The 12,223-nt window shown below is 58.7% G+C and overlaps 1 protein-coding gene across 1 annotated transcript; it reads right to left on the bottom strand.

The window, feature by feature from the left end:
* Positions 1-4,880: 4,880 nt before the first annotated feature.
* On the bottom strand, positions 4,881-10,457 carry LINJ_19_0360 (putative protein kinase; the record flags this gene model as incomplete). The annotated part of the gene is made up of 1 exon (XM_001464962.1): positions 4,881-10,457. The coding sequence occupies one exon, from the start codon at positions 10,455-10,457 to the stop codon at positions 4,881-4,883; it is 5,577 nt and encodes a 1,858-aa protein (XP_001464999.1).
* Between the last annotated feature and the right edge of the window lie 1,766 nt (positions 10,458-12,223).

The raw sequence follows: 12,223 nt of genomic DNA, 5'->3' as shown, positions 1-12,223 counted from the left end.
GGGAGGGGGAGAAGAGCGAGGTGCGCACGCTTTGGTGTTGCTATTTTTTTTTCCGTCGTTGATGTGTTTGTGTGTGTGTTTGTGTGTGTGTGTGTGTGCGGGTGTGTCTTTCGTTTGTTGTTGTCTTGTGCGGGGGAAGATGGGGGGAAAAAGTGAGGTGCGGCAGACGGTATGATGAATACAACACCAATGAGGAAGACGAGGAGGGCACGCAGAGAAACACGAAAACACAGCGGGGAGTAGGGGAGGAAGTAAAGGTATAGATAAGGACAAGTAATGATAATCCGGGGCACGCGAAGAAAAAAAATCACGAAAAAGAACAAAAGAACAGTCAATGGTTGAATCACATAAGGAGATGGAGGAGCTGAGGCGAACACGCGCACGCACGGTCCCCGCAAGCAAGACAGAGCCTGGAGACTTCTCTCACGATTGGAGGCATAAAAAAAAAGAGCGGAGAGCACGAGAATGCGCGCACACACGCGCATACACCGAGAGAGAGGGAGACACGCGCTCACGTGGACTCGTACTTGAATCGCTCACGCACTTCTGCCAAACCTCTCCCTCCACGTCGGGTGAAGAAAGAAAGGAGGGAGTGGGGGCAAAACAAAGAGAGAGCGCAGGCGCACGCACTCGGAACTTGAGGGCAACACAAAACGAGAAGGAAAAGAGATTTGATCTCCTTTCCTCTCGAGAAAGGATGCAGAACTACGCCTCCTCTGTTTCGCTGTTGCTCCCCTTCTCTCTGAACCTCGCTCACCGCACGAGCCTTCCCTCTTTCAGGCAGATGTGTTTCTCTTTTTCCGTCGCTAAACGAAGTGTATATACCTGCGAACACGGTGTGGGTGCGTGAGTGGCCGTGTTGTTGTCGTTTTCCTTGTTTTTTTTTTCTAGTTGCTCTTATTTTCTTGGCTCTCCTAGCTCTGGTTTGTACCTGAATCGCCTCGTCCTGCCTTTCGTGGGTGCTGTGCAAGGTTGTGTGACTTGCCTAGATCGACGGCGGAGAGCGAAGAAGACAGCTAAAAAAAAAAGAAGAGGTGGGAGGGAAGGGGGCGTTGCAGACAGTGTAATGCGTACTTGTCGGTGGTCGAACGCTGGACCCGCAAGCTCGATGTTTAGAGGAAGCGAAAAGCGACAAACACGAAGATTCGGCTGCGCACCACCTGCACAGGAAATAAAGAGCAAGGTCCCTTTTCGTTCCGAAATCAAGACGAGCACCAGCGAGCCGCGCAGAGTTGCACCACGCACCCCGCGACACAGACACACGCACACGTGATTATGGTAAGAGCACAACAGCAGAAACGAAGAAAAAAAAAAGAGAACAACGTGGGAGAAGAGTAAACCACAAGTATAGCTGTGTTTGCACGTGTTTGTTGGAAGCGAGAAGCCGTGAGGGATGGTCAGATATGCTGTGTAACAGGGAGCAGCGAGCGCGTATGTGTGTGGGGAGGGGGACGGGTGAGTGAGCGTTACGGTGCGTATGTGAAGAAGCGGCGAACGCCTCGTAGGAGACTCCCTCAGAGAGGGACAGAGGCCCGAAGGAAAGGCGAACGGAGAGGGGCTTGTCTTCGCTGGGCGGGAGAGAGCGTGGGCGGTTGGTGGTGGTGGTGGTGGGTGGGGGGACAGAAAGTCGTCTCTCTCTCTCTTCGTTTCACAGGTGTGCCCAAAAGTAAGAAAAATAGGCGGGAAATCACGCACGAATGCAACCGAGAGAAGCAGTTAAGCACGCGCACACAGCCAGGCGCAGAGTTCATACATGAGGTCACGGAGAGCGGGGAGAGGACGAGGGAGAAACGAAGCAGCAGCAGATCAGAAACAACGGCACCGGGGCGCTTCAAAGCGAACGCAAAAAGGGCGAAACTATAAAATAAGAAGACCCAAGCACACACGCGCACACACGCGCCGAGAGAGAACCAGAGAGATCGGGTGTGGCAGTGATTATAGAAGACGTAAGATGAGGAAGGAAATGGGGTGTGGCGGAGGGCTGTGAGAGTGGAGAAGAGGGAGGGGAGGGGAGAGCCCACCCCCGCGTGTCTCTGTGTCAACGTTGGAGGGGGAGGGGGTGGGTGAGTCGATCGACAAGCAAGTGAGAGCGCAGAGTTGAAACAAGAGAACCAAAGGGAGTTTAACGGAAAGAAAACACGCACGGAGAGGGAGAGGGGGAGAGCCAGACAAACACACACGCACACGATGAGTGAAAAGCGGGCGTGTCTTACCTGTCGTGGAGTGTCTCCTGTATTCTGTACGTGTTTAAGATCCTGAGTTGGGCGCCCTACGCAACCGTCGCCCACCTAAGAGACACAGGCACAGGCACAAAAACCAAAGAGAGAGGAAGCAAGAGTCTCAGTGATCAAACCGGCTTTGTGGAGGAAGGAGGGGAAGGAGAACAACCTCTGATGATCCCAGGCGATCGCCCCCTCCCCTTTTTGCGGTTGTTGACTTTCGCTTCCCTTTCTCCTTTGAACCCCCCCTGCGCACGCAAGTTCGTCACGCGGCGATCGAAGAGCAAGGTAGATGTGCCTCAATGGGAAAGCGTAGGACAGGGGGAGGGGGAGGGGCACAAGTCGACGTCTTCCTCTCCACTTCACAACAAAAAGCAAAAGGGGCGGTACAACCTCCCGTAGCAGCACACCAAAATAAAGAGCACAAAAGGATCAAGAAGATCCTTGGCTTCGGCTCACCTCCCCCGTGATGAGTGTGTCGTGGAAGGAGAGGGGAGGGAGAGGGCCGCTACTCTACTTTGAGTGCGATGTCTTCCTCTTTCGTTTTCGTGTTTTCCTTTTTCTTCTCTGTCCCGGCGGAGAGAGAGAAAGATAGACGACTTCTCTATTTCTTTCCTTCTCGCTGACCGCAGCAAACAGAAGCGGGGGAGAGAGGGAGGGCAACACAGGGAACAGCGCGGTCGAGTGGAGGGATGGTGAAGTGCAGTGTACCGTGAAGCGTGTTGTGCGAGGTTCGGGTGTCGTCGACGGAGTCCGCGCAGTCGTGTTCGATTGTTTGCTCGAAACAGAAAAGAGGCAGACGGCGCACAGGGGGTGGGGCGGGAGGAGTGGACGAGTGAGCAGACACGATCGTCTTGATACGGTGCGGAAACCGTGTGTGATACACCTCTTCAAAGGCGCGTCACCGAGAGGGAAGAAAAGAGTTACTCGAGCTGCCGGTGCACGCGCGTGCGGCGAAGGTAGAGAAGGGCGAGAGAAACTATGGTTGGTGTAGCATCTGAAAACCTTGCACGCTTCCTAGCCAAGGGAATAAAACTGAGGAGGGCAACAATGAGCCGCCGAGCTGTAGATTGCCGCAGAGTGCAACTGCTGTCCAACGACGGCGCCACTGAAAAAGCGGCTTGTACGAATTTCTTCCCCTTTTCTCTTGCTTCTTCTTTGCAGCCTTTCAGGAGTTGGCGGGGCGTTGGGCGCTAAAGAGCGCCCGCGTATGCGCGTAAGCGTGTCTGCAGACCGTGCCAATCCCTCCCTTGCGCAAATCGTCTTCCTTTTTCATCGCTGCTCGCGTGGAAGGCCCCCCTTTCCCCACCCCTCTGCCTTCATGGAAAGGACGTGGAGCACGCGTGGGAACAGGAAGGGCAGCGCGTGTGGCGGCGCATGACTCACGAGGCCGTTTCCTCTGCACACGCTCCGCTGAGGCTGCGTGACCGAACACGAAAACGAGTACGCTAAACAACAATAAGGCAGAAAAAAAAAAGAGGCGATGTGTGTGTACGTGGGGGGGGGGCAAGGGATATATATATATATAAAGTCGAGTCAGAGTGAGAGAGACGGGAAACTTAAATGCACAGACGAGAACGCCAGACAACTGTACACGTGCATGGTCGGCACACACACAAGTATATATACATGATACATACATACTTGGAGACGTGACAGGTCCTCGCCATCACGTGGCAAGCGCATACGCGTACGCGCACCGAACACAAAAAGGGAAACGAGCGAGTGACAGTGAAAGAGAGAGGAAGACCCAAAAAACGGAACCAAATTACAGCTCATCTACGAAAGCGAAACCCCTAAAAAAATAGGAAAGAAGGAAGCGAACAGGAACCCCCCACCGCACCACCGAAGAAGACACGCACGCGCAAACACACAGGAAAAAATGGCTGGACGGACATCATAACATGAGGCACACAGTCACCCTCATTCAAATCATACATACAAAGCAAACACACACGCCTCCACACTTCCCAATCCTGTCAATTTCTTTTACAAGGCCTTCATTAGCCGCCATACAGCACGAGCGGAACGTCACACCACTCCATCGCCCGGCCTGCCACAGGCCCCCATTCCGCGCGGTGCGAAGCAGCGCTAGAAGCGCGTTACAGCAATGCGCCGACACAGTCATCGGAGCGCCGTCTCTGCCTCAAACTCTGCCCACCCGCCCACCAAGCAGGCTGCCTCACAGTCGCTTCCCATTGTGCTGCTCGCCACCCGGCGCATCACCCTCCGGGTGGCACACAGGCGCCCCACCCCACCAGCAGGGCAGTGAGGGCCGGGCGAGATACGCTCGAGTCACGCTCACACGTCGCCTACCATATGGATGGCACAGTCGTGTTCACAGTCGCAGATCGCTCCGGCGCAGCGTTATATACGACCTGGATGCCGACATCAGTGGCGCTGCATCGCTCTGACCTCCCACACGCCGTAGGTGCCTGGCCCTACCAGCAGCAGAAGTGCTTCGGCACTGGCGGGGGACACGGGCGGGGGGCTACTCAGCTGCCCCACAGAGGGCGGGTGTGCCAGACCCTGAGATGCCACGCGTTGAGGGGTGCCGCCATCTTTCCTTGTCCACATCGGGGCACCCGCATCAGCACCAGCCACTACGAGAGCACGCACGTACTCGGGAAGGTGCACCATTACCACCGCCAGTGAGGCTTCTCAGTCGAGCGCAAAGGTCTTGAAATACGGTGGAAGCGAGCTGAAGAACGGGTGCTGGAGTGCCTGGGCGGCGGTGGGGCGCAGTTTCGAGTCCGTCTGAAGGAGACGTCGCAGCAAATCGAAGAGCAAGTAGCGCTGCTTCATCATGTCTGATCGCACCGACAGCGACGGCGTCGCATCGGGGGGTATCGCGGAGGACTCGTTGGCTGACACGTACGGATGTAGCCCGTTGCTCATGCGCCGCTCCTCGAGCGTCAAAGGGCAGTGCCGCACCAGCTCCTGCAGAGTCTGGTACGTGAAGTAGCGGCGGTACTGCAGCGGCTCGCTGCCGGTGACCTCCAGGTAGTTCTCGCGTGTGCGCAAAGCAAACGACCGAGGCTGCTGCAGCGTCGCTGACGCAGTTGCGCCGGGCGCTGCAGCTGCTGGCGCACGAGGCAGCGCGGCATCGGTACTACCCTCGCCCCCCGGCGCTGCTACGATGTAAAACAAGTCGGCGTTGTCTCCATCCTCTACCAGGTAGTCGGGCAGCGGCTCAATCATCTCCTCCACGAGCGAGAGCTGGTGGTGATCGTTGCAGCCGGGGAGCAGCGGCATGCCCAGCAGCAGCTCCGCAAGCAAGCAGCCAGTCGACCACACATCGATTGCAGAGTTGTACGGCGCCCCTATAATTACCTCCGGTGCACGATAGTAGCGGGACTGGATGTATTGGTAAAACGGGCCACCGTCGTAGCAGCTGGAGCTAAAATCAATGAGCCGAACGTGCAGGTGCGAAGCAGCCGGTGCTACTGGCACCGCCGGCGCCTCCTCCACGGGCGCAGCAGGTGCTTGCATCATGTGACGACTGTAACTGCCGGCACCACCACCGCCAAGGCTTTGCAACGACATGCCGCTCGCGGCACTGGTGACAAGAGCGGAAGACTGGCTCAGCATGTGCATGCGGCGCGGCTCGGGGGTCGGCATGTCTGTTTGCTCCACAATGGTGGCGCGGCTGGCCGAGCTTGAGCGGAGGTGGCACAAACTGTGACCCTTGTACGTCGCGAGCGTCATCGGCGAGGAGGAGAGGTCCAGGAGGGTGTTCGAGTTTCGGCGCTTCCCCTTAAAGCCGAGCCGCTGCCGCGCGACAGCGCCAGGGCCGACTCGCGCGGTGTGCGAGCGCTCTGCCGGCAGCGAGGGCGAAGCGGACGACGACGCCGCAGACTCGGTGCGCTGCTGGTGCCACGGCGGTTCGGCATTTGGCGACGTGCTGCTCGGAGAGCGGTGCGCAGCCTCAGCAAACGCATTTTGCTGTGGGACGCTACGCGGGGTCTTGGTCGCCACTGCAGTGGTGCTGGCGTTGCTATTGCTCATGGCCTCAGCGGGGGGCGTCGCGGCTGCTGTGGCAGCGGTTATGGGCGACGGCTCGTCCGTCACCCGCAGTGTGCCTCTGCCTGAGTCAAGCGTCAGCAGCACATTCTCTGGCTTGATGTCAGCGTGGATGATGTGGCACTCCTCGTGCACGAGCGAGAGAGCGGAGAAGAGCTGTGCGCCGATAGAGCGGATTTGGTACATGGGAAGCCCACGGTGATCGTTCGCGGCGATGTACTCGTACAGGTTCGCGCCGTACCTCTCCATCACAATGCAGTGATGGCCGTAGCAGATGCCGTCGGCGAGCACCTTTGCGATGTTGGCGCAGCGTGGATCCGCCGGCGGTGGCTCATTGACGCCAATTCGACCACCTGTGGCGGCTGCGAATGCCGGGATGGCCGACTCACGAGCCTCCTCCGCTGCGTTCGCCGGAGGTAGCGCGGTCTGCGCTCCGATCAGTACAAGCATCTCCGCCTCTAGAACCGACTGCTGCTCCAGCAGCGGCACGCTTTTCACCACCTTGACGGCGACAAGCGGCCGATGCGTCGGCACGGCGTCGACGCTGCTGAAGGGGAGGTAGGCGTGGGAGCAGTTCCAATACTCGTAGTCCTCGCCCTCGATCTCGCTTGGGTGGACAAAGTGGCCGTCGCAGATGCGCAAGTCCTTGCAAAGGAATACTTGACCAAAGCTGCCGCAGCCCAGCAGACTCACCACCTCCAACCAACCCATCAGGTGCATGCCAGCGTACACGACCAAGTCCATGGAGTCGTTGTCCACCTCCCGCTCCACCCCATCGACGCCGTGAACGTGACGCACGAGGCATTTTGCCTCCGTGAGGGCTCGGTAGTACCGATGTGGTGAGATTCCGTTGCTCTCATGTGCCACAGACACGGCGGCGGCGGCCGTGGGATTCACGTGCATCTCGGCCTGCTTGCGGAGCGGCTCCTCCTGCCTCCCCTGCCCTTCTTGAATGCAGTTGACGGGCAGACTCGACGCGTTGGACCGCTTGCCTATTGAGGGCGAGACGGACGACGGCAGCACAGAGTCCACAGAAGGGACTTGAGTACCTCTGCAGCTGCTGCGCGTTTGGTTCAACTCTCGCGCGGTGGACGCTGCTGTTGCCGAAGCGGCAGCGGAGCCGAGCACCACCGGCGAAGCCGTTTCGGCGATTGCGGTGCGGCCTGTCATCCGCCCCTGACTCACCCCTTCCACACCCTCGCACGTCTCCACGTCGGCCACGCTCGCCGGCGACGGCACACCAGCCGCACTCTGCTCCTCTAACGGAACGGTGTACTGGGGCACGGGTTTGACCGCTACGGATACAGCCGCTTTCGACGGTGACAGACTAATTGCGTTGCGCTGTTCCGCACTTCCAGCATCCTCCGCTCTCTCCTTCCGCGCGAACCGCGCCTGCGCCTCGCAGATGGAGTGCAGGTTATTCTGCAAAAACAGCGTCGATTGCAGCAGCGGGCGGGAGTCGATGCGCTGCAGCACCGACAAGTCCAGAGTACGTCGGCGCGCGCGCGCAGTAGACGAGAAAGCCATGGCTGAGCCACTGCTGTTACCGTTCGACGCCACGATCATGTCTGCCACTGCGGGGGTGCCGATCATCGCCACGCGCGGCGGCGACGACATCGCATGCAGGTTTGCGGCGCTGCCGAGGAACTGGTGTGGCAGCGTCTGCTTGTTCGGGTGACTGAGACTGATCCGCTTACCGAAGCTGTAGTAACCCGCCGAGCGACTCAGAGCGCCGGAGTAGGACATCGATGGAGAACAGTCACCCTGACTCATTGCCTCGAAGCCAGCGCCGGCGGCACCAGATTGCGGCGCTTGCTGGGCAGCCGGCGGCGACGGCGATGTGTCCAGCGGCGGCGTCACCTCCTCAGTCAGACTTCGCGAGGTCAGCGTCTGCAGACTCCTTGGGGTAGCCTCAGGGAAGCTGTTGTCGGGAGGCCGTGCGTGCAGCAGCCGCTCATAGACTGTGTACATCATCTCCAGCTTGCGCGTGTTGCTGCTGTCAGCGGCGGCGCTCAAGCTGCCAGCCGCGCTAGATGGCGATCCCTGCGCGACAGCAGGCTGCACAAAGCGCCCACCTGCGCCGTCATTGGTGCGCATCGGGGTGCCGTGCACAACTGAGGACGTTCGATGAGTGCCGTCCACACCGGACAGCAGCGACGCTGCGCGCGGGCCAACGTCGCCAGAGCCAGACAGGGCACCGACCGCCACGGAAGAGCACGGCGTAGCTGCCGTTTTGAGGGTGATGTGCTTGCTGGTGGCCTGAAGTCCGTTTCGGGTGAGCGGAGGAGACTCACTGCACTGCCGCTGCGGCGATCCCGGCATGAGGGTCTCGCGAGTGGGGTGGCTGCAGTGCTCGGAAAGTGGAACAGTCGGCTGATGCACCGCGGCCGCACCTCCCACCGCGCCCTCCGGCAACGCCTCCGCGTTCCCATTCTCGCCGAGCGACGTCTTGCGCAGCGACGACGCGGAGTTCGGCTTGCCCAAACTCGGAAACTTCCACGCCTGGAAGGGTACTCCCGTACCGCTGATGCTCAGGCCAGCCGCCAGTGTCTCCGCCGTGTCACTATCGAATGGACGGATCGACTTGGCCCCGCCAGTGCCGCCTGTTTGCCAGGCAATCATCGAGGATGTGGCTGTCTGCAGCGCCGGTGCGTTTGGTGAAGCAAAGAGTCGACTAGGTGCGTGAAGGGTACTCGGAGGAAAGCTGAACGGGGCATCCGCGATCTCCGTGCCGGCACCACCAACGCTGCCGGTGCCACGAGTGCGCACATAGTTGGACGGAGTGTCCAAATGGCAGGTGTCCTCGTACATGCTGTGCGTCACGTTCGCGAAGGATGTCAGCGGCGGCGGCGTCGGCGCACTCAGCCCGTCGTGCAGCAGCGCGTCGTCGTCGTCGTCATCGTCGTCCTCGCAGATTGGGCGCATGTTACGCTGGAGCGCCTCCTTTACTTCGAGTGGGACAATGTGCTGGAAGTCGTGGTTGTAGACGCTTACGTCGGTCGTCTGGTTCTGTGCGCTTGGCAGGGCAACCTCTGTGGCGGCGACCGCCACTGAATGATGGGGTGCTCGATGATCCGCTGTGGCAATCGTCTGCCGCCTTGCAGCCAAGGGAGATCCGTCCGGGTGAGACCGTGGGGAGCTGTGCTGTAAGTCCGACGCCGCCTTGGCAACGCCACCGCTGCCGGTGAGGTGTGTTGCCGAGGCCTGTGCAGACAAATGTGAGCGACCGCCAGCGCGCAGGTGCCCGCTGCACAGCTCCGACTCAGAGAGCGAGTTCAGCGGAGAGGAAGAGTCCGAAGCGCTGGTGAACTGTCGCGTGTGCACGGTGTGCAGCACGGGCGTGTGCTGGCCGCTGCCGCTACAACTGTCCTCCACCGAAGCTGTGTTACCACTTCCCACCACCTTGTAACCGCGGGCGCCGGCGTGGGTGTCCTCTGGATAGGGCTGTGTCGGCTGCAACGAGGGCAGCGCGACGGATCCACAGGCGGAGGTGGCGGTGGACGGGGTGCCGGCGAGAGATTGAGCATTGCAGGCAGCCTCGGCACGAGCAGCCGTGTCGTGCGCCATGTGCTGAAGAATGGCAATCGACGTGTCCAGTGCGTTTGTGCGCACCGATAGCATGCTGGAGCGGCGGTTGAATGAGCGACCAAGCCCATTCAGGGACGACCACGCAGGCGCTTGTGAGACTGCCGATATGGCTGCCGAGGTGGTTTCGCCGCAGATCCCCGCATGATCACGCACGCGGCCAGTCAGCGGGAGCATGGGCGACCCCGAGGTAGACCGCAGCGACGAGGCCATGCTGCCACGTAGTGACGTGGTAGCGGCGAAGAGTGTGTGCCGCGCACGGCAGCCTTCCAGTCGCATTCGGGAGATGTCCGCAAGCGACATGTCGCGGCGGCTCACCACTGACTGAGATAGGGCGCCGCCGCCGCCGATGTCTGCGATGGAATTCTCAAAAACCTCGCGCTCAACGGATGACGGGCTACGCACAGCTGGCTCTGTGGTGGCGCCAAAGTCAGCCACGCCAGGCGTGAGGTCATCGTCGATCATGACTGCGGCGTTTGCCGGAAGCAGCGAGGCAGCGATGGGGACTACTGAAGCCTTTGTCGCTTTCCTGCCCATGACGGGATTCGCATCGGTGTGGATGGAAAAGAAAACGTTGATTGCCAACTCGGTGTTGTGGTACGCGTCCGTCACAAGATTGCTACTTGGCATCAAGGGTAACGACAAGAGGAAGGCAGTAATGAATGAAACAACGAGAGACGGAACACGAAAGCTGGCAGAGGGGGGAGGGCGCGTATGGTGAAAGAATGCACAGTGAAGAGGATGCCAACCAAAACCAAAGCGGGAAAGCGAGAAAGAATGAGAGAATGCGTGATGCGGCAGAGGTCGTTGCGACCGTGCTGCGACTGCGTAGCGATGGAGGATGCGTGAAGGGCGGTGACGGGGTACGTGAGAGTGATGCACCGGTGATACTCGAGTAGCCCACCAGATGACCGGATCCTTCTGGTCACTTCACCAACGAGCGCGCCACCATCCAATTTCGAAAAAAATATATCGTGTTGCAGCCCGCCTCGCAGACAGACCCGAAAGAAAAAAAAATAGCGAAAAGCGAAAAAAGCGAGTGAAGAGGATGCAAGGAGGGAGGAGGCCACCACTTCTGTTCTCACACGCACACGCGCACGCCTACTCGCTCTCCAGCACCACCCGAGCCAAAACGCACAGAGACGAAGCTGAAATTGGCCCACGAGGGAAGATGAATGCAACAAGGAGAAGCACGCACGCGCACACGTACGCAAGGGGGCATAGGAAATCGCAAGGCGGGCAAAGCAACAGTAAGCACGCGAAAACAAAAAGAGGGGGATGAGGTTGTCAGCTCCAGAGATCAAACAACACGGAGAGGGTTGAGGGGAGGGGAGAGGGCCGACTCCTTTTTTCTTCGATCCAAGCAAACGACAACGGCTGCAGTGACGCACACAAAGATGAAAGACGATGAGAGAACAAACAGGGAGAGCGCGCACCTAACACACACACACACAAGGTAGAAGCGAAACCACGACGGCCACCAAAGAAATGTCCCAACGAGAAGAAGGCCGCGAATGTCCTCAATCAGGACAGCCGTCAACACGCGCGCACACACACAAAATAATAATAATAACCAAAATAAATAAAAGGAGGTGGTGTACATGCATGTAATAAATATAAAGCCTCTCTCAGCCTCTAGTAGCGACCTGCTTTTTGTTTTTTTTTGTTTTTCACCCACCTGCCCCCCTCCCTCGGCTGTACGTGTGTGTGATGCGTTTGTATGGGTGGGCAGGCGCTCTTCGTTTTTCTTTCTGTTTGTCTCCTCCCGCCGCGTATCTCTCTCTCTCTCTGTGTGTGTGTGTGTGTGTGTGTGTCGACTGAAAAAGGCTGCGAAAGCAAAGAGAAATTATACATAAATGTATGCCAATAACTACGAATTCACGGGCATGCAAAGCGGATGCGGTGGAGATCCCCCCCAGAAGAGGGAGAGAGAAGGGCGGGGGGGGGGGATGGGGATGGGGCGGGGGGGGGGAGGCACAGAGACGAAGGAAGGAAAAAAGGGAGGAGAGTGATGATGATGATGAATAACTCAATCAAAGAGGAGAATAAAAATGCGCCTTAGCAGGAAATATATAAAACGAAACGAGCCAAGTCAAATGTGTGCACACACACACACACACACGCACACGCACACAAGCAGAGGGAGTGTGAGTGTGAGTGTGTATGTGCGAGCGTGTGTATGGGGCTGTGGGCTTGAAGGTGGCGGCTTGCGCCTCCGCCACTGAGGCGGGTTGAATGCCACTGCAGCAGTACGTATGGGCAGAGTTCCGGAGTATGCGTGCGTGTCTCCCTCGCGTTTTCGTTCGACGTCTAGCTTGCTTCCTGCCGTGCAAAAATATGAAGAACGCCTGCGGCGACTCGGTATGCAAGCTCCTTTACGATGAGGCGCGCGCGCA

The sequence above is a fragment of the Leishmania infantum genome, chromosome 19 (assembly GCF_000002875.2).
Source record: "Leishmania infantum JPCM5 genome chromosome 19".
NCBI lineage: Eukaryota > Euglenozoa > Kinetoplastea > Trypanosomatida > Trypanosomatidae > Leishmania > Leishmania infantum.
The sequence above is the reverse complement of the archived record's forward strand: the minus strand, read 5'-3'. Positions and strand labels throughout refer to the sequence as shown.